Below are 23,335 nucleotides of genomic sequence, written 5' to 3' on the forward strand. Positions count from 1 at the left end.
ATCTCCCGCCCAGTCTCTAAAAAGTGATGAGCGGGGGGGGAGGTGATGATTTTTTTTCTTTTTTTTCAGCGCTGCAAATAAGACAAGAACATTTAAGTGGGGATGGGGTATGTAACAGTGCGGTCATGACCCGCGAGCGAGCAGAAATGTTCTCGTTTTTGCGTTGAAAACATAACCTTTTTGTTTGTTGGTATCATAATCGATGCTACATGTCCTTCTATTCGTAACACTCATAATACGGCCTTGAACAGGAGACTATAAAAGATACTTATGGAATTTCATAAATTATTACGAGCGAGCGGAGCGAGCTAACCGACATTTTAGCGTTTTCCGTCATTTTGGTTTTCATATTGGTGAAACATATTTTGTAAGAAAACGTATGTCTTTGTCTTGGTTCACTTGTATTCATAAGTATACATCATGATAATCATGTATGGCCTTGTTAATGGCGATACCGTGATCATGTCGGCGACATGCGGAAATAAAAGATATAATAAAATGGAGCGAGCGAAGCGAGTGGAAATTTTTTTTTTTCTGTGTTTTTCGTCGGAAACATGAGATTCTGTTCATTATTGCTGTCATATACATTATTGGGTAGGGGAACTGTCCGTAACCAGACCAAGGAGTTATCAGGCGCTTGCCCGATAACTCCATGACCAGACCGACCTCCGGTGAGACAAGCAAAAAAAAAAAAAAACGAAAGGGGGGGTTGAACCCCCTAAACCCCCCTTGCGTACGCGCCTGGTAGTAGTAGTAGTAGTAGGAGTAGCAGTAGTAGCAGTAGTAGTAGCAGTAAGAGTAGTAGTAGTAGTAGTAGTAGTAGTTTTAGTAGTAGTAGTAGTAGTAGTAGTATAGGAGTAGTAGTAGGAGTAGTAGTAGTAGTAGTAGTAGTAGTAGGAGTAGTAGTAGGAGTAGGAGTAGTAGTAGGAGTAGTAGTAGTAGTGGTAGTAGTAGTGGTAGTAGTAGTAGTAATAGTAGCTTATTTTATGAAAACCCCGATTCTGCCCCACCAGTCCGTGTCCTTCCTGCTTCTCTCCATCCCCGCTTGGCCCTGGGCCTGGAGAAGTTGGATGACTCTCGGCCGGCCGAATCAACACCAAACACCAAAATAACAAAGTTATGATTTTCCAATTCATTATGAAAATTTGATGAAGGTTCTCGCGAAATTTTAGGCCAGCAGACTTAGCAGAATCAAACAACTTTCGCGAATTGCATGAAGTGTTTACGTACATGTATACATGTATGCACAGCTAGCTGGCTCAATTTCTCGCTCGAACATGTGCACGCACAAAGAGTGCATTGCTATTGAGTAAACAAGACTAAACTTTTTTCAACAAGCTTAGGCGGCGATTTGCGGTTTAGGTGCAATTTGCGGTTTAGGGCCTTAACACGCGGATCCATGGGGGCTGAAGGCATTGGCGGCGGAAGCCCAAAATTTTAGGAGGGGACAACCAAAAAAAATTTGACAAGCAAAAAAAAAAAAAAAGGCTCTCAACCCAAACATTTTAGGGGGGACGTAGGAAAATAAATTGACAAGCAAAAAAAAAAAAAAAAAAGAAAAAAAAGGGTCATCAACAACAAATTTAGGGGGGGGACCGTCCCCCCCTCCTCAAATTTAGGGGGACACGTCCCCCCCGCTTCCGCCGCCTATGGCTGAAGGGCCTTGCTCCTCCCCCCCCCCCCGCTCAAAAAAAGGAAGAAAAGGGGAAGGAAGAGGGGGGAAAGAGAGAGGGGAAGAGAGGAAAGAAAAGGAGTGGGGGAAATAACTAAAAAGCGCCCATTTTTTCGAACTACATAGGGGGATGTCAAATTGATGTTCGAACTAGGGGACACCGGATTGATGTTCGAGCTAGGAGGGTGCCGAATTGAAGTTCGATTTATGGGGGCGTCAATTGATGTTCCAACTAGGGGACGCCAACTTGATGTTAACGCCGAATCAATGTTCAAACTAGGGGGGCGCCGAATTGATGTTCGGAAAGGGGGCGCCGAATTGATGTTTGAACTATAGGGGGCGCCAAATTGATTTCAAACTAGGGGCGCCAAATTGATGTTTTAGCTATAGGGGTGGCCGCCGAATTGATGTTCGAACTAGGTGGGCACATAATTGATGTTTGAACTAAGGGGAGGGGTGCCGACTTGATTTTCGAACTTTGGGCGCCAAAGTGATGTTTGAACTAGGGGGGGGGGCGCCAAATTGATGTTCGAATAAGGGGGCGCCAAATGGATCGATATAGGGAAGCATCAATTTGATGTTTGATCAGAGGCGACAATTCATTGTTTTTTAAGAGGGGGAGGGCAAAGCCATATTTCACAAGGGGGCTCCAAATTCATGTTCAACCATTCATGAAATCGCTGCTGCTATCATGGCTATATACTTATTTTAGTTAGCATGTTTTTGCTCAGCTGTTTCTTAAATGCAGCTAGATCACCTGCATTTTAGTAGTGGGAGAAAGTGAATTCCACTCTACAATTGTACGAGGGTAGAGGGAATATTTGTAGCAATCCTTATTTGCTCTGATTATATTGAAGTTTAAAGGAGAATGTAACTTTTGGAACAAGGTAGCTTGTGTGAAAACAGAAAAATCAAAGAAACAGATCAACAAATGTTTGAGAAAAATCGGACAAACAATGAGAAAGTTATGAACATTTGAATATGATTGCAATCACTAACGCTATGGAAATCCTCCCATTGGCAATGCGACAAAGATGTGTGATGTCACTTGTGAGCAACCCTCTCCATATATTTCACTTAAACTGCCTCTTTTATCACATCTATCAGTAGATCATGTGTTCTTTCTATATGTAATGCAGATTTTAAAAATACATTATGGATAAAGAGTTTGTATCACCTTAAGAAAAAGCAAAAAGAGACATTTTTGGGGTATTTTAGAGTCCATCAAAGGGAAAGTTGTTCACATGTGACATCACACATCCTTGTCACATTGCCAATGGGAGGATCTCCATAGCATTAGTGATTGCAATATCCAAATGCTCATAACTTTCTCATATATTTGTCCGGTTTTTCTCAAACTTTCTTTGTTCTTATTCTTTGATTTTTCTGTTTCGACACAAGCCTATTTGTTCCAAAGGTTTCATCCCCCTTTAAGTCATGAGACTGTCTGGTTATTCTGGTTGTTGGCCTGGAGGATGCTTTGGAAGTGATTTAATTAATATTACGTTACATGGAGTTATATTGTGTATTTCTTTGAACAAAAATATAAGCCGGCTACTTGTTCTCCTGTCTTGGAGAGGGCCCGGCTCCCCCCCCCCCCCCTATTGGCGGAGCAAAGAAAAAAGGGGAAAAGAAAGGAAAAGAGAGGAGAAAAGAAGGAAGGCAAGCATAAGAGGAGGAAGATGAGTGAATAAAATAAGATAAGGGGAAGACTTGGAAAATGAAGTTCTCAAAATATCCCTATTAAGGTCAGATTGTCAAAACGTATCAGCTAGCGCTGCACACTTGCATTTTGATTAGTGAGTTATGTATATCTCAATATTAATTCTAAAACAAACTACTTAAATTACCATTTGATGACAATAACTAATCATAAATTTCTGCTCGCGATTTGCGCTCGCATTGATAGATATTTAACTCATGCATCTTATGCATAATTACAAAAGTGCTTTAAATGTCCAGTTTTCAGGCCATAATATTAATAGATTTCGCGCTCTCATGCTTAGAAAGATAAATAGGAAGATAGTCATCATTTTGTTATGATGACATAATGTCCTTATAGAATATCCCGGTCCTATGTCAAAGCTCAAAGTAACAATAATGAAAAATATCAGCTCTGTTTTAACTGTGAACCTTTTTCACCTCACAATTTTTCCACAAAGTGCGTGCAATACAGAGCTTAAAGTGACCCCTTTTCAGATCGGAATATCATATATTTTTAGCTCGCTTTGCGCTCGCTTTATTGATTTTCATGGTAAAAAAAAAAGATATTTAGAATACCCAAATTCTAGGTTGCTATCTGAAACACACGTCTATTCAGATACGCGGCTTGTTTTCCATTAATTAGCCAGTTTCAGATCACAATATAAAAAAATTTTCTGCTCGCGCTTTGCGCTCGCATTATTAATGTATGAAAATTTCCAATAGCTTAACCTTTCCATGATTAACAAAACATGAATAGAGTGTCCAGAATTTTTCCGCTCGCTCTTCGTGCTCGCATCAATAATGTTAAGTTTTTGTCTTATCCTTTCCACGATTACAAAAAGTACTTAAAATTTCCATTATTCAGGTAGAAATGTCAAAAATTTTCAGCTCGCGCTTCACGCTCGCAATACTTGAATGTTGAAATATGTAACGTCTTCATGGCTAAGTTCAAGCAGTCCATAACAGATACGTTTTCGATCAGCTCAAAACGTATATAAAAAATTTCCGCTCGCGCTCTGCGCTCGCCATGTAAGGAAGATCCCCACTTCCTCATCCTTTTCATGATTTACAAAACTTGAATAGAGTGTCTCGTTCAATAGGTCTACTAAATCTCGAAAAATGTTGCTCATGCTTCGCGCTCGCACCAATCGTTTAGTTATATACCTATTCTGTTAAGTTACAAAAAGTGCTTAGAATTTCCATTCCGTAAAAATGTCAAAAAATTTCAGCTCGCGCTTCGCGCTCGCATTGTTTGATTTTTAAAAATATGTAACGTCTTCATCGCTAACTGCAAGCAAGTCCTTAACAGTACCTTTTCCATCATTTCATTTCTGCTCGCGCTTCACGTTCGTAATAATTATTCACTTGCATACACATCTTTTTTCAGGATTGCCCAGAATGTTCAAAACTTTTAGAAAAAAGTACATAAAATTGCCCCCCAAAAATAGCTCGTGCTTCGCGCTCGCATTATATAAATAAGGATTATGGTATTATATATTTATGTTTATTCATAAGAATAAAGCTAAGAATTGACTAATAGGACTACCCCTTTAGAAGAAACCAAAAATCCCAGCTAATATCATATTCAAGTGGCCGATCGGGGAAAATATGGCTGAAAAAAAAAATTCGGCCCCCCCCCCCCTATTGGCGAAGGCTGGATCCGCCCCTGGGATAGGTTTGGTTGTAAGATAGAGTTGTAAAGAACAACTTGACCTAGAAACCAAATGATGTTTTAAAAAACATTTTGAAAATATTCACTTTAAACATCAGTAAGAAACCATATTGGGGACATTTTGTTAACATTATTAAAATAACATTTTTAGAACAGTTAAACGTATACAACACTATAATGTTTTTTTTTTAAATTGTTTAAATAATTATAAATAAATAATAATTATATAAATGCATGGTTTCAGGAATGATTAAAAAAGTTTTCAGTACATTATAACTTAACATCAGAAAGATATCGATCATTGCAACATTTACATTGGGAAAATGTGTTTAAATGTATTTTTGATGTTGCAGCTAAATGTTAGAAAAATGTTTCATAGCAATGAGAAAAGCATACATTTTCATATAATTTTAATTAACATGTCCCTAAAACATTTTCATGATGTTTGACCAAACATTTTTATATTTGGCAATGTTTTTGTGTTAGCTGGGTTGCTAACGGCATAAAACGGATCCTTCTCAGGTGACAGGGGCGCAAATGATGTGTTCGTGAATTGAGGGCACTTTTCTTGGGTAAAAAGGGGCACTGATACGAGAAAGTGCACCTATAAAATGTCCAAATGGTATTGCTCAGACATAATTAAAACGGGTCCTTCAGGTCAAAGGGCCCCCTCACAGAACAAGATCGTGAGGGCCGGGGAATTTTTCATTGGGTAATATTTATTGTTGAGATTGCTAACACATAAAATGGGCCGGAAAACGGGTCCTTCTCAGGTTAAAAGGGCACAGAACACGTCCATGATTGAGGGGGCATTTTTTAGCCTTTTGGGGGGGGAACTTGGCAATTATACGAGACGGGGCACAATTCACCTAAAATAGGTCCTACGTTTAAAACCGGACACAGCACTGACACACTCGTGAAGGGGCATTTTTCTTGTGTAAAAAGGGACACCTTTTCAGTAACAAAGCTACCAACCGTACATTTCGGTAATTATACCTAAATGTGGCGTATTACGTATGGCACATATAGGCCTATAATAGGGGCCGCGTAACGGTTTTCAATGTGGGGGGGGGCTGAGCTTGCACAAAAATCACAATCATATGGCCATTTCTACGTTTTTGAACACGATTTTGGTAAAAAAGCGGGGGCTAAAAAGGAATGAAAACGAAGAAAAAATACTATGCAAATCATCTTCCCTGGGGAGGGTGCACTTTGACCCCCCCCCCCTCCCCCCGTTCCGCCGCAATAATTGTCCACACACACGTCCACTGATCTCTCCCTCCCCTAGGGGAGAAATCATTGTCCACACGTACGTCCAATTACTTTGTCGACCCTACTGTACTATGAAGCGCCAAATAAGAGGTAGAAATACAAGTACTGTACTCTGCCTACAAATTTAACAAGTAGAATATATATCTATATAGATGTTTTCAGTAATCAAAGATAAATAATAGAAAAACTATTTAATTGACATATCTTATTATGAAATAAAATTTTCGCATCTCAAGCTACGGGTCAGGCTGATGAAATTATATTTATAAATTTTATATAGTAAGTTTGCCATAATCCTCCCCTACTATCTATCCTCGATTTTCTGCACGGAACCAAGAAGAAAAACTTCATATAGGGCAGCGAGATAATGACTTCTCCAGATCAAAATGAATTAGGTGCAATGGAAACATATCTAGAAGCTATACAACACAATAAAGGTATGTTTTTTTGTTATCCAAATTCGGTATTTTATCGCATGGGTTCTCGTGTTATTTCATCACGCGGTCGACGTGACGATGCGACCATCCAATGCACCTGCAGCTGCACCACTCGGCGCGGCGCGGCCGGCAGAACGGGCATAGCCATAGCCAGGACTCGCCGCTGGCCCTGGGAGCCACTCACACATTGTACGAGGTTAGTATGTACTAACCTCGTACAATAGACCGTGTTTGACCCTGGATTTCGAAGTAGTCGGCAAACATCGCTTCATTGCTGAAGTAATATTTGCCGAAGCTCCTCGCTACGCACTGGGGCTCTTGCCGGTAAGCACTCTAGGCGACACCGCAATACTTACCCGTGTTAAGAAACTGGGACTCCAGTCACGCGCATTTGGGCAGCCCTAGCTTAGAACTAAGCTTTCTTTCCGTAAAAAATCTTTATTCTTATGATTCAATAAACGTTAATGAATATATAATTACTCTTAAATCGGTACTCACCGGTTCTTTTCTTGAATTTTCTGCCAAATTCCCACGCTTCTGGCAACAATTCTGCCTACGATTCTGTCGCCATAGACAGCTGTTCATGCAACTCTATTTATAAATGGAGCGCCCCTTACGAGAGTTGTTAATGCCGCGGAGAAATCGTTAGGCATTTTGGCCTGTGATCAAGGCTTAGCTGTTCTATTTTTTTTCATATGTGTGAGATCAAAATCACAGAGAGTAAACACTCTTCCATATGGAAGAGTGTATACTCGCTGTGATATGATCCCGATAGGGAGGCGCAACACCCCCACCCACATGGGCGCAAATCCCAGGGCCGGGGGACATGTACCCCTCACCCAAAATAGTAGGGGGCACATTATGAAATATCCCCCTACTATTTTTGGTCATTTCATTCAAAATCGAAATAAAACATTTGGAAGAGACGATCTTACTTTTGGGATGCCCCCCTTTTTTTGCTTGTTTGCTTGTCAAATTTCTTTTGGTTAAGATGACCTTCTTTAGGGGGTGATAAACCTTCTTTTGTTTGTTTGTTTGTTTGTTTGTCAAATTTCCAGCCCCTGGTCCCCCTACCTTTGGGGAGAGATTTCCGCCCTTGCAAGTAGACATACTCTTGATATTGTTTGCGAATCTGCACGGGCGTCGGAGGCTGGGGGATGAGGAAAAGCGGTGAGACGAGAACAAAAATAGAAGCGGAAAAGAGGACAGAAAAAAGTGAAAGAAAGAAAAATTAATGGAAAATAAAAGGGAAGAGAAAATAGGGAGAAATGTGATGGGTAAAAAAAATTGGGGAAAGAAGACAGAAAAAAGTGAACGAAAGAAAAATTAATGGAAAATAAAAGGGAGGAGAAAATAGGGAGAAATGTGATGGGTTACGTCGAGATTTATGTGCCCGTGCAAAAAGAAATGAGCAGAGGTTGAGATGTTGTCCGTTTGGGCAAATGCCTGTCTGTTTCTCGGACTGGCGCCCGTGTTGCAAAAATTATTACCGTAAGCTGATGGAATCACTGCTTCATACCGACAGTGACAGGATTTAGCGGTTGTAGGTATAAATCGCGCTCTAACACTCTAAAACTGTGTTCTTTATCAAAAAGCTGTCCTTCATATTCATTTTCGCAAAAGAATATAAAGTTAATTTAAATCATTGTCTATAGTTATCCTGTTTATGTTTAAAATACTTAGAAATTGGGTTAGGTTATAAGGTTACCAAATTATCAGGGCAGAAAATATATATTTTTTCTGATTTTGCGCGTCGAGCTGGCATTATTTGATCTGTGAGATTATGTTTTTGATGACATTCATTGTGTTCACAGCAATAATTATTAAACATTGCGCACGCGCCGTGCGCCGCATGAATTATGTAGATCAGTGAATAACTTACCGCTACACACGAGCAGTTGCATAATATATACAGAGCAACTGCCCATGTTTAATGGTCCATAATATACTGACTTTTTTCTTTTTTGGAAAGAGTATGAAGTTATCTACTGATATACTGAATGTACAATAAAAGTCATTATCATGTATTTCTTGACATTTCATTTACTTTTTTTCCCATCCCATAGCTGCTCGCATAGACCTACGCCGTCACAAATAACAAAACAAAATCTCACTTTTTTCTTTTTTGGTGGGGGATGGATTTTCCACTGGATACGCAACGGTACAATTTTTCAAATTATTTTTTTCTGCTATTTTCATAATAAACTTTAAATGATTTCGCCTGTGCACTATTATTTTTTTTAAGACAACTTAACAAAATTACATCTCGTCATCATCATCATAGCATCGTCACCAACTTCATTCTCATCTTCATCACCACTACCACCATGACCTGCCACCATCATTACCATTATCATCATCATCACCGCCACCATCACCACCACTATCATCTTCACCAAGATAATTTTCATCATCATCATCATTGCCATCATCGTCTTTCTTTTTTTCTTATTTTTTCCCCTTCCCTTCTTTTTTTCCTTTCTATTTTCCTCCTTTTTTAGAGGGGCATACCACCACGCCCCCTCACTGGATATCGGCCTCTAAATATGTTTGTTGTTGTATATAAGTTGGCGGATGCCTCATGAAATGAAATAAGAGAAAATAAGGAAAAGGAAACTAAGAAGAAAAAAAAACAAGAAATGAGGAGAAGAAAAAAGAAAGCCAAACAAACAAGAAAAAACAATATCAAAATTTTGTTGTAAAGTCTTCTACGTCAGTTTAATAATTATGTTTTCAGTGAAATGAGAACATAAAAGAATTGAAACAAGTAAGAAGGGTTATACATTGTAGCAAAGAAATAGAGGGAAGCTCCGAGACAATAAAAAGGGTGAGAAAAAGAAGACTTAATTTGAAAACCTCACAACATGTACGAGCATAATAAAAAAAAAACTGGAATAAGCGAGGACAAGTAGCTGAGGGACCCTCCCCCTCTCTCTCTATTTATTTATCTATCAAACTCGCATATACAAGAACTTCTTACTAATCAAAATATTGCGAGCAAAAAGCACGAGCTGACATTTTTTTTTAAATATTCAAAACTTATAGAGAGACGCATTTTAAACATTCATGAAACTTATTAATCATTCATTTCCAATCATTCGATTGCGACAAATGATCTGAGAATTTAGTGTTTTTAGGAATTCATTAAAAGCATAAAGTTGTATCTCAACATTAAAATATTGCAGGCGCAACGCATGAGCTAAAGCTTTATACAAAGATTTTAAAAAATGACATTTTAAGTATTTTTGGTAATCACGAAAAAGATTGATATTTCATGAAAGAAAGCTCAAATCCCGAGGAGGAATATTTTTATGAATTGACTTTAAAAGCCGGGGCCACTTCCATTCACGAGTGGATACCATGCGCGATCATGGGGTCTCAAAAAGCACCCTAAACACGTAATTTCCTGATTCTGAAAATGCACCCCTTAACAAGTATTGACGTGTACCGTACCCTTGACAAGAATTGGAAACAAAACGATACTCTTTAAATATTCCCTGAAATGCACAAGTACAGGAATGTTTATTGTTACGGGTCCTTCGGTCGTCGGCTTTACCTTTATTTGGTTTAGTACGACCCCACCTTCTACACCTCGCGCAAATCGGACTCTAAACACGAAGTTTTGGGGCAAAAAGGACATCCTTTATAAAACATTTTAATTTTGTTTTATCATCCCCGCAAATTCGACCCTAAACACGTAATTTTCCTCGCGAAATAGATACCCTTTTCCCATTATTTTTGTGTTTTTGACACCCTTATCACGTTACGTACGTAACGTGCCCTATCATGAAAAAGACATCCTTTTTACGTGTTTTTTTGGTCGCGCATGGTATCCACTCGTCAATGTAAGTGGCCCCCCCGGGAGTCGTTGAAGTGGTAGGGACACCCCCCCCCCCCCCGTTGTTATGCATTACGCCAATATGGGACCAAATGATCCTTCATGTCCGGCGCGAAACTTATGCAATAAATTAAACTTTATTTTTTTGAAAAATTTAAAGCTTGCGCTGTTAACTCCAATCGCTTTCACCTGAATTTGCGATGAATGCTAGCGTTATGAAATATATCATTATCAACGTCTGGCGAAAAGAATAACCAACCGATCACCTGACGAGAAAGCGTATCACGTGATCTGCATAACAGCTTCGATCGCGAGTCAGAAGTGAAGAGCAACTGCCAAGAAAATCAGGAAAAAGTCGTCAAAATGTAAGTTTCCCTTAATATCTTTCATTTTATTTTTGTTGCTTACAATGAATTTACGATCCTTAATTATAATATTGGCCAAAAAAAGAAATAGAGAGCGTACTTGTGAAATAATTTCGAAATATCCTGTACTGAAAGATTTCTAACCCCGCAATTCCACTGATGTCGCCTATGAGGTCCATACATGTAATGTTTGGACCTCATTGGTACTAGGAGTGCCGGTAAGTAGCAAGAGTTTGTGGAATATAAAAATAATAAAATAATAATCCGATAAAAAAAGCACATTTTGCTTACCTCGGCCTCGAAAGTGACTTCGCTTGTCTCTTCCACGGAAATACAAGGAAGCCCGTTGGTGGCGCTAATAATTTCACAACCTTGATTCAGCTCCTCGGTAATTTTATAACTGTATCTAAATTCTTTGAATGCGCAATCCTCATGATTAATTTACTAATTATGGGCACCAATTCATGAAATGCCTTCAAAAAACATAATTAATGATTATTATTGGTGATGATAATACTCATTTGCATTAATTTAAAAAGATGACTGATAAAAAAAAAATGAAAATAATATACGTGCCTGGAAAGAAACCAGCAGTACAAGCTTTGACGAACGTCAATAATACGTATACGGTATACCAAAGTCTATACAATGAAAAGATTGGACACTTCACGGACTTTGCGTAATGCCTTGCGTCGATATGCGTGTAAAATAGTGTAGGTGCCTATTCTTTCCCTTGTGTCTTTGATATGAATATAAATCGCGCGCCCTCTTCAGGAGAAAATTGATATCAACGCTGACTGATTTCTATCTCCGTAAAATCTTCACTAAAGATCAAGAAAATATACATATTTTTAGAAAGAAACTTCAAGAAGTCACGGAAGGATCTAAATGATTCGGTAAGTGTCATAGCAGGATGTGGAATATTTATTTATACATAATATTTTATGTGGGCAAAAGCCCACTGTATTTTTCGAAGTGTAGTGGTGTGTCGCGTGCGTATGACTGATAATCCTTCACTCGCGAGACGATATGAACCCATGGCTCCCTGGGAGCAAGCTACCCGTTCCGCTGAACTCTTGTTGGTTCCACTCACCAATTACAGAGTCAGAGACCAGGGTGACCGGATTGAAATATGAAACAATCGAAAAAGCATGGTGCATGAGCGGATTGACCCGCGAGTATAAACCAGGCCAGGTCTAAATTAGTCTAGGCTACTACTCTCTAGGCCTAACTTGTAATGTTAATTTTAATTTAAAAAATCAACAAAGTCAAAAAACTCAATATGTGAATGACAGAATGAAGGAGAGAAAGAAAAGAGGAAAGAAAATAGATGGATTGACTGAGAGGAAAGAAAGAAAAAATAAAGGGAAAAATGTAGGAAAAAGAAAGAAAAATCTAAAAGTAAGAAACTATGTTAGAAAATTAAAAGAAGGAATTGAAGAAAGCATAAAAAAGGTTTCTGTCATTCTTTAAAAAGAAAGGAAGGGAAGATGAATGAATGTGTAACGTTAAAAGAAAAAATAAAGGAGAGAAAGGAAAAAGAAAGTAAGAAAAAAGTAGAAAGAAAGAATGAAGGAAAAAATGTTTACTTCATTCTTGGAAAGAAACAAAGAAAGAAGAAAAACAGGAAGGGAAAGAAAGGATAAGGGAAAAGAAAATGAAGGGAGGATAGAAAAAAATAGTGGAAGGAGAGAAAGAACAAAAAGGGAGAAGGAAGCTTAGAAACATTTAGGGAAAGAAAGATAATTTAAAAGGGAATTAAATAAAAAAATAAGAGAAAGAAGGAAAGAAAGAAAAATGAACAGAGATAGAAAGGATCAGGAAAGAAAGCTAGGAAAGATTGGAAATAAAGATAGATGAAACAAAAAAGGCAAGCAGGAAGGATAGAAGGATGAAGAAAGGAGGACAGACAAGAAAAAGTTCACACTTCAAGCAAACAAAAAAATCCAATCTAACAAAAATCTTGAATTTAAAAAATTTTTTAGAAAAGTGAAATGTTTTATGAATAAATTTCAAAGTGAAACATTATCAAAAGGTTGGATTTCAAAGCTAAATTTGGTATAAGTATCCAGCCCGTTACGATGCCGCCGTACATGTATACATTGTACAATCACAGATGGGAAAATGGAGTATTCTTCTGCACTGACAGAAACTTTAACGTCAGCAATATGCCACGATATCGGCATCAACGCATTGACAAGCGAACCGACTTTCATACATACAAAGTTTGTGCCCATCCGCGAGTGTGCGTTTACTGCCTGTGGCCGTGCCTAGTAAAGAGTAACCCAGACGCCCAGAACCTAACCCTTCTCCACCAGGATTTTCTCAAGGAAGAGGTAACAAAAACACCCCCAAATTAATGAGAAAAAAAAAAATTCATGCACCCACCTCAATTCTATTGATGCCTGTCTATTAGGTTCTAGGCTCCCATGGTGGATGCAGTAGCTCGCCCCTGAACAAAAAAAATCACCTTTTATTATTTGAATAGAATAGTAAAGAAATTCTATGTCGATTTTGGTACGAGCCTCGTACCGTACTACGAGGTGATTGAGAATTGCACACTTGTTTTGATGCCATGTTGTGCTGGGCACTGGGAGGCTTGCAATGCGCATGCTTCCTATATTTTCATTCATGAATTTGTGGAAAGTGGAATTTTTTACCCCACTCTCCCCTACATCTCTAACTTTTTATCCCTACATTTTTAGATTTTCATAGTCAGTGCCAGCCCACTCCAAAATGCCCACTTTTGAAAACTATTTAGCTAATTTTTCATCCATTTTATCATAATTTGTTGTTTTTTAATTTTACCATACTGTACATTATGCACGTGTATTTCCAATTTATGATTCATCCATGGGTTTGCTGAAAAAAGAATCCATGTTGTGTCAAGTTGAGCTTTGCTTCATGTTATATTCCAGATTCAAATTTGGCTGTACGAAAAGTTGACAATTGTACCCCATGGACAGAAATGGAGGAGGAAAAGTTGGTTGTTAAAAAAATGAAATAATAGCTGACAAGTATCATACTTGCATCTGAATTTTCATGTTTTTTAAATGCTACAATGTAACATGATTCATGACTTGAGTGGAAGATTGAATCTCACTGTAATGCAGTCAAAGCTTTTCATCAGATTAATGAGAAACATTGAAGCAAACCAACTTTTTCTCTGATATTTCTGTCCTGTTTCAGTGTCAGATGAATTAGACGTTGAATTTCCTCCACCATTTGGCTATGTACGTGATATTGAGAGTGCAGAGACTCTTCGCAGACGATTCGAGCAAAAGTTTGGTGTGCGATTTTCAACATACAGACAAAGCAAAGACTACGGAAAAGAAGGTAAGAAAGGATTCTAAAACATGTAGTTTACTATCACTTGAATTGACATTCATGTACATGTATTCAGAGGTTTTGAGGTTGTGTTTTACAAAGCGTGAATTTAGGTATTGAATAAAATCCTTGAATTCTAAGTTGCATGAACAGATTATATTCACTTTGTGTAAATGAGAAGTTAGTCTACCTGCCCTTTCACACGGTAGAAAATCGTAGTTTGAATGATGTTTCCAGTGAAAAAGTACATGTAAGCTAATGACAAATTTTTAGCATGTAAGAAACCAAACTAGAATCACGAACGCTAATTACAATCACAAATTTAAATACTACTGCGGAGGTGTTCGCTCAAATTACGTTACAAATTTTCCATGTGAAAGGTCTGATGATTCTAAAGGCGAATTGCAATTGTAGGGATTGATTTTGTACTTTTATTTCTTTCCAATCTTATTCATGAATCATCCCCTTTTTCTAATAGAACACCCCTCATTTATATTCACCCTTTTCATCCTAACTTTCTATTCTTTATGTACAGCTCTCTATACACTATCTGCTGTACACTCCTCACACAAGGTTCTTTTGTATTTATTCACTCCACCATCCTTCATACAGCTTTCTTCACTCCTCTCTCTCTCACTCTCCCTCTCCTTTCACCTCTCCCTTTCTCTGATTGGTTGTAATGTTAAGTTGATGCACTCAAGCTTAGATAATAATTTGCATATAGTTTGAATATCTTTTGTTTGTATATTTGAATATTCAGTTATACTTTGTTCCATTGATTTACATTTATATAGGAATATTGATTTGCCTTAAATAATTTGCATGGAATGTTTCCAAGAATGCGACAAGGTTTTAACTCTTTAAAAACTGGGAGTTGGCCAGGAAGTTCTCAACATGATAGCATGTCTGTTGGGCTGTCTCTGTAAAGAGTACTTGGAATGAGATTTTGTAAGAATCCCGTACTACACAATCATCATTACAATGGTGATGGTTCAAGATTCACGTGTGAAAAGGCCCTACATTTCATGAAGTCTAAACATGGGGTAAACCCATTTGGTCTACTTTCAGTCTTGGTCTATATTTGCCATGTGCATTTTGTCTAGTATGCACACCACTTAGTCTAATTCTCATTGCACAGTTGGTCTAATTTCACTTCGTCTATTTATTCAATTGAAAATTTGATGACAGTAAATGTATTTTATGTGTAGGTAAATACTGAATACAAGAAAGCACTTTAGGATTTATAGTCAGCCTGATTTTCCTTTTATACCTCAGGCACTGCCTTGTTTAAAGAAGTCCATTGTATAGCATGTTCCATGCATTTCTCCTTTACACTGTAGATATCATAGATATCTATTAAAAGATACATAGATATATATCTTTAGATGATGGATACTATTTCATATTTGTTCTTCTAAAAATAATAAATAAGTATATAATACCTGCACATACATGTATTGCTTTTTCAGATATCAAAATTGATCATCACAAGGTATGCTGGGAAGATGGCTCCAGACTTCGTCAAGGTCACCTTGTATTTGATCACATACCATACATTGTGATTGGTATAAAGACATTAGATTGTCAGTATGGGAGGGACAGGCATGTTGCTAGAAAGAAAAGATCTCTTGCACAGGTTAGTTTTTTTTTATATTCAAACCAGTGAGGGGGACATGAAGTTCTGAATGTGATTAACATTAATTGAATAAAATTTATCAAAATTTATATTGATAATGAATGGGCTGATGACATGAGGCCCCACTTCCCTTTTTTATGTTATTACTTAAAATCATATTTCATATTTTGATACTATGTGTGTATAGTCAACAGCTGTGTGATGAAAAAAAATGGTGTCTCCCTTGTACCACTCAAAATAGGTTGCAGCAATGATTATCTTACAGGTACACCTGACATCAGGAGTCAATTCAGATTTATTGTTTTATTCCTTTATTATAAATTTGAATTTATTATTTATTAGAATGTAAAAGAAAAAGTGGGGATAAAACATTAGTTGCTCATTTGCATGTTTATGAAGTCATGGGTAAAGAATAATGCTAAGCTTTAAAATGTAATTTGTTATTCCTTGTCTGATATGAAATTTTCTGTGTTTTGTCTTTTTCTGACATCTCTTTCAATCATTTACATGTGCACGTAGATTGGATTAGAATTGTTGACCTGTATAAGTGCTGTAATGAGAGGTTCCACTGTATATTTGCTCAGACTGTGACAATTGGTCCTGCTGACAATGCACACATTAAGCCAAATATAAACCTAAACTTCAAACCTTGCCTTATACCCGTCTCACACCATGCGATCCAGTGCGATGCGATTTTTCAAGAAATCACATTTTGCATTAAATATAAAAGTTCCAAGAAGTAAAATGATCTCATTTAAAGTTCGGCATGTTGGTAGGAAAACTGAAATCATATTTTTACTTGGCGCAAGCCCTACGGTCTGAGTAAAAACCAAACCAGCTTCAAGTCGCAGCCGATGATGACGTCATTACAATTCGGAATATAATTTGTTTTTGTTCATTCAGGGACACTCTATTAACTGGACTGAATTTCGATTTCACTAGCCCTACCACTTTTCAGAACTCCATATTATTTTATTAGTTGGAGTATCCATATAAAATTTTATCACAATAAATTTGAAATTCAGATCGCAACGAATTGCATAGTTACAACTCAATGGGGCAACGGACTGAATAGTAGCGTGAGCCTGACTCACTGCAGTCATTCTGTTTTATAAGAGCACACTTGTGTTCCCTCATTCTAAGTTGCATGCTTTTATGGGTGCATTGTGGTACAGTCGTTCGGACTATCTTCTTATCAGAAGATCATGGGTTCAAACTCCGCCAGGGCTTCACATCCTTTGGATAGACATCAATCTACACTTTACCACTTTCCACATACCTGGTATGATGTGAAATACATGTACATGCCTAGCGCTTAAGAAAATTTTTATTATAATAATATATTCAATATAAATTCTACAAGTGGTGTATTGATTTTAAATGGGGTTTTTTTTCTTCAATTTTCTAGGAAGATGATCAAAAAAGGAGAAAACGGTTATCTGGCAAGAAGGTGGACTGTCCAGCACAAATATCTTTTAGAGATATCTTGAAGTTCCCAGATTATAAAGTGAGTTCTGTTTGGGTCTTCACACAAGCCAGAAGAATATGTTTTGTCATCATCAAAGTTATTTTCTGCTTTTATAACCTAATCTTTTTTAATTTAAACCTTGAATTTGGTTTTAAAAATGCGCTGAAGGTGCATACATGTAATTGAGGTCAAATTGGTACCAAGAAATTTTGAGAAAAAAACATGGTTTCACTACAAAATGAAGGTCATTTTCATTACATTTTTCAAATTTTTACACATTTTCCAGAATAGCTGGGGGTGCTACTTAAGGAGAACAATACACGCAGCACCCCAAGGAACGTTTCGGGGGCGCTTCAGTCTGTATATCCTTTATATCATAACCATTTTAGGGACACAAATTTGATATCATTCAAATTAATTCGAACACTGAATTGCATATATTGCTTCATTTCTTTCTTTGTTGTGTTTAGATCGAGAGCAATACAGTATGGAGAAGAAAAGCTATGTCAGAAAAGCTCAGGAAATCCCTCTCTACAGGATCAGATGTTAAAATAGAGAGACGAATATATGTCAAATTTCCAGAAGCAAGTGATCACAAATGTGTGAGTGTAATAATAATAATAATGATTAACGTCATATTTTACCCAGGGAAGCCACCTCCGTTCTGAAAACAGTTCTACAAGCTGGCCTTGCTTAACATGGTATTACCCTGCTTTAGCACGGCTACCTTGATCTGGCGCTCAAGCATTTGAGGAATTTCTTTCTACTGGATACTCGTTCACCTCACCTGGGTCGAGTGCAGCACAATGTGGATAAATTTCTTGCTGAAGAAAATCACGCCATAGCTAGGATTTGAAACCGTGACCCTCTTTTTGAAAGGAAAGAGTCAGAGCCACTAGACCATGATGCGTCCAGAGTGTACAAGAATTAATTTGTTTGAAACCAGCTACACAAAGGAGCTAGGCCTATTGCATGTTCAGTTGCGGACTGGATGCAGCTTATTTCTGTTCATGAAAGTTTGAAGACTAGAAGAATACAGGGGAGCATTTCATGAAAGTTGTCAGCACTGACAAGTTGACTTTCTCTGACAGTTACCATAGTAACAGTCAGAGGCAAGTGCCTCACAGCCAATCAAAACCAAGGATTTCACTGAAGTTGTCAACACCGACAATTTAGTCAGTGTGGACAACTTTCATGAACCCCCCCCCCCCCCCAGATTGACAAAAAGTTAAACTTTTGATCACAACACACAAAGAAATCTTGAATAGTTCCCTTGAAATGTTTGGCTATTGCCTTCTTCAGCAATGTGACTCGATTTGACTTAAGTGATTTAGTGATTGATGATCGCATCAGATTACCTTGGCTCCTTGTCCAAACCTTGTTGATATCCATGCGATGTTCAGATTGTCTATGATCCTATCATTGATCACTATATCATTAAGGTCAAATTACATGACATTGCTGAGGAAGGCTGCAGTCAATAGCCAACAGTTTTGAGGTAACTACTTCAAAATTTCTTTTTCTGTTGTGGTCAAAACTTAAGCTTTTTATTTTCAATTTAGACAGATAGACTTTCATGATCGTAAGAATACAAATTATTTGAGTTAACTTGTATTAGGAGGACTCCGGCTGCACTTAATGAACCATGAGTTATGAACGGGATAATTGAATAATGTAGATTTTTTAATGAATTCATGAATGTAATTATTGCGGGGTATGCGCTATTCTGATTTGAATTTATGAAAGGGTTATAAAATTCTAAAAAAGAATTTAAGAAGAAGATAGATATTCAGTTCTTATTTAATTTTCATACATCATCAATCTACAGCCTCTGAGCCAGAAGATTTCCAATTTATTTTTAAAGAGCCTGCAAACTACCTGATTGGTGATTTGTTATATGCAAGGGATTCTTTTTGACTGGTTTCCTTTTGTTCCTGCTAGATTTGGAGCATGTTTATTTGGATTCTCAATTCATAGTTTTACAACTAGTACTAGTAGGAATAATTATCAGATCTGCTTTATAAACCCCCTCCGCCACACTATGTTCTCTTTAGGTGTATGTGGTAGTTGGAGTGAAAGGGCTATTTCTTGTAAAAGGACTTATTTGTGTATATGTACAGGCAGTTACAAAATACTATGTACCTGAGAGACATATCCTTAAGCCCTAGGTTAGAAATTAGCCTAACAGGGTCCTGTTACACAAAGGTTAACGATTTTTCGTACACTTGATTTTTACAATTGATTGTACATTGTAGTCTATGCAATCAATCGTAGAAAAATGTGTTACAGGCCCCAGATCTTATTTGTGAACTCTTCCTCCCCCCCACACACACGCACAAGCTGTTCTTAAACTGTGTGTTTGGGAGGTGGTAGCAGGTTATTTCTTATACAAGGAGTCAAGGACGTAATTAACTTATCCAATTCTTTTTGTACATGTTCTTGCAGGCTGTTGCAGAAGACTATGTGCCTGATAGATCTGTCCTTGGACACCAGGTCTTACAAAGCAGTTCTTGTGTGAGTGGAGGAGGTTCTGATGGATCAGGGATTCAAAGTGAAGTACAGACACAGGTTCTGACTATGGAGCTTGCTGTGGAAGATGTAATGCATCAGATGAGCTCTGAGACTACAGGAGTACACTATAGGTATGGACACCTTATATTAAAAGCCAGGGGCTTGATTCTTTAAATCTTTACATAGGGATGACATTGAGTCGAATGCACCAGGTGCATTAGTGAAATGAGCCCATGGCCTTGAATTATTATATTTCTTCTTTTTTTGCTTTAATTTTATGTTTTTTTTAAAAGAATCTAACGTAAGGGCGAACTTCCTCTTGAATTTCATATGGTGCTTTTCAAGTTACCAAACTTTTTTCATTACATTTCAGGGAACCAGACAGAACATCTATTCATATTCAGCAGTCCCCTCCGTCTACCGAGGCCAGCAATACCTCGACCACAGCTGCTGAGTGCAGCCAAGAGGTGATAGTTTCTGACCCATCAAATACAGCTGTTGATGGTACAAATGCAGCTAGTCACCAGAGGAAAAAGATGGAAACCTTGCAGCAACTGACTCATTCTACTGATCCTATGATCCAAGTCGACCAGTGCAGAAGACAGCTGGACGATTCCCTTCTTTTGATGCATCCTAGTGTGATAAATCAACAAGAGAGTCAGGTAGATTCACTTCAGTTGGCCGAGGATATCAATACTACAAACTTAGCCATTCAATCTAGGAGTAAGGAAATAGAACCATTTCATTTATCTGAGGATGGTGCAGATCAAGGAAGCGATTGTAGAAGACAGATGGTACATGTAGATGTACTTAGATTGAGTGACAGTAGCAATGATGCAAACCAATGTGGTCGTCAGCTAGATGCTGTTCAATCGTCTAGGCAAAGTGATGGCTCAAACCAAGCTAGTCAGATGGGTTCATGTCAATCGACCAAGGATAGCGATGGTTCAAACCGAGCAAGCCAATGCAGAAGACTTCTTGAGGAACTAACTGAAGAGACTTATACCATACAAGATATATCTATCCTAGATGCTCTACAGGAACAACTCAGAAACACCCTTAGGGACCTACAGAAAGCAAAACAAGAACGGGTTTTGATTCCATCAGGACAGACAAGTACAGATATACTTGATTCACATACACAATTAGGAAAATCCTCCAATAGATATAATAGCAACAAGCCTAGTGGTAAAATTCATCCGAACACTACTGGGAAGAGTTGTACGTGCAAGAATAGAAGTTGCAGAATTTGTTCTGCAGACGAGAGGGTTGAGTTTGGTGAGGTCATGCGTGAAGAACTGTGTTCAAACCAGTCGGTGAGTAGCAGGATCATTAGGGAAGCACAGGCACTGATCCTAGAAATGTTCCCTCTTATGCATGGGTTTGAGGAAACCACTCTAGGTAACCATCTTCTCTTCTCGGCAGCCCAAGGAGAGTTCGGCCAGCTGATGAACGACGGGAAGGACCACTGGATTTTTGTCACGTCCATTTCTTGCGCTCCAGGAACGGTCAAGTACTATGACAGTATGGGTGCTCGGACGATTCCAGACATCATACGCAAGCAGATAGCATGTATCGTGTGTTCTCAGGACACCCAGATCTCTGTGGAAATCCAACCGGTTCAGTTGTCCAAGGACTTCACCGATTGTGGTCTTTTCGCGATAGCTTTTGCTGTGAGTGTCCTGTATTCTGAAGATCCGGCATTGGTTTGTTATGACATCACCTCCATGAGAGACCATCTCTACCATTGCTTCCAGAAACGTAGTCTCATACCATTCCCAAAGATTGATAAGTCCATGGAGCGAACCGTAAAGAGGACAATAAGTGTAGACGTGTTTTGCCTCTGCAGGATGCCCTGGTATGCTATCGCAAAGGAATCAAAGATGAAGATGGCCCACTGCAGCATGTGTGGCGAGTGGTGGCACTCGAACTGCTGTGGCATTCCTGATCCGGGTCAAAGAAGCAGCTGGAAGTGTCCTAGATGTGAAGATGTCCAGTCGGCAGTATCTGCTCTCAATTCTCTTCAGTCAGTAGTCTATCCAAATGAAAGCCCAGGACACAGCTGACAAGTGCACTGCCCCCCCCCCCCCTCCATCACCTATGGAAAGTAGAAGTTAACTTTATTTCCTCTATTAGCAGATATGATGGAAATTAAGTTGTGGGGCTAAGATCTTTGCTATTCTATGTTCTATCAAACTTACTGAATATGCTTCCAACTGCTGTGGGTAGCTGCAAGAGGCTTTTGCCTGAATTCACAAAGAAGGTTTTGAATCTGTTGGCTAGACCATAGTGTTTGTCAATACATGTACATGTATGATGAAATCATTATGCATAATTCAGTGCATACCCATTTAAAGAGAGTCCATTGATTTTCATTCTCTAAGAGATTGTGAATTCAGATATGCAGCTCCTAAACTGTGGAACCAATGTCCAATAGCATTAAGAAAGTAAAGTATTCGATGTGTGCATATCGAACTGGGTAGATTCAAAGGTCACATTGGTCATTACTGAAATAAGTAAAGTAACGTCTTGCAATGGTGGAGGCATTAATTATCAAAGCAATATTTGTCTCCCCTGCTTAGCAGACCGTGACTATAGGCTCTGCTTTTCAGATGGCGGCAGCGACGGCTTCAACATGGAAATCTTAACCAATGTTAAGTTTTTAAAATGTCATCATAACTTAAAAGAGTAATGGGCCTACTTAATGAAACTAAGACATAATGGTTATTACGTATTACTGAACATCCTTGAGTTTCAGGTCAAAGGTCATATAGGGTCAATTAACTTTCGCCCTGTTGGGGGTATTTGTTGATTTCCATCATAACTTTTAAAGTTTATTGATCTGGTTCATGAAACTTGGACATCAGAGTAATCAAGTATCACTGAACATCCTGCATGAGTTTCAAGTCACATGACCAAGGTAAATGAATTTTGGCTGTGATTGGGAGTATTTGTTGAATTGCCATCATAACTTTGGGAGTTTATGGATCAAATAATCAAGTATTACTGATCGTCTTGCAGAAGTCTTCAGTCACACAATCAAGGTCAAATATTTAGGGTCAATGAACTAGTATTAAATCATATCGTGAATGGTGTTTTTTTGTGAATGATTATTCGAGATAGCCGTTTTCAAAGTCAGCACTGCCGGCATATTGAATTGTGTAATGCGGGCGAGACTGCCCGAGGTGCTCCACTTGTTTATCCATGTTATACATGTACCTCCCGTACGTAAAACTTCTTCCGAGTCAAACAGATTTATATGGTTCCAAAGTTTTGACTGTAATAGATTGGATGAATTTGTGCAGAATTTTCCAAATAAACACAGGTATTCCAATAAATAGTGCCAATCAGTCCAACTCTTCTTTAATTTCTGTATTCATTAGCGTCAGTCTGTGTAATTTGTGTCTGATGATAGCGTATGATTCATTTTGAG

At 38.1% G+C, this 23,335-nt stretch overlaps 1 protein-coding gene across 1 annotated transcript; it reads left to right on the forward strand.

Moving 5' to 3' along the window:
- Positions 1 to 6,577: 6,577 nt before the first annotated feature.
- On the forward strand, positions 6,578 to 22,726 carry LOC121405721. The gene is made up of 7 exons (XM_041596661.1): positions 6,578 to 6,757; positions 14,150 to 14,296; positions 15,757 to 15,923; positions 17,332 to 17,430; positions 17,862 to 17,993; positions 19,837 to 20,033; positions 20,276 to 22,726. The coding sequence occupies exons 1-7, from the start codon at positions 6,688 to 6,690 to the stop codon at positions 21,966 to 21,968; spliced, it is 2,505 nt and encodes an 834-aa protein (XP_041452595.1). The 5' UTR covers positions 6,578 to 6,687; the 3' UTR covers positions 21,969 to 22,726.
- The last annotated feature ends 609 nt before the right edge of the window (positions 22,727 to 23,335 follow it).

This window comes from Lytechinus variegatus, chromosome 19 (genome assembly GCF_018143015.1).
Source record: "Lytechinus variegatus isolate NC3 chromosome 19, Lvar_3.0, whole genome shotgun sequence".
NCBI lineage: Eukaryota > Metazoa > Echinodermata > Echinoidea > Temnopleuroida > Toxopneustidae > Lytechinus > Lytechinus variegatus.

Bases quoted from the DNA above. Each gene is read 5' to 3' on its own strand.
- LOC121405721 (XM_041596661.1), top strand. From the start codon at position 6,688: ATGACTTCTCCAGATCAAAATGAATTAGGTGCAATGGAAACATATCTA. The intron at 14,297-15,756 runs GTAAGAAAGGAT...TTGCTTTTTCAG, and splicing joins CAAAGACTACGGAAAAGAAG to ATATCAAAATTGATCATCAC. The intron at 17,994-19,836 runs GTGAGTGTAATA...ATGTTCTTGCAG, and splicing joins AAGCAAGTGATCACAAATGT to GCTGTTGCAGAAGACTATGT.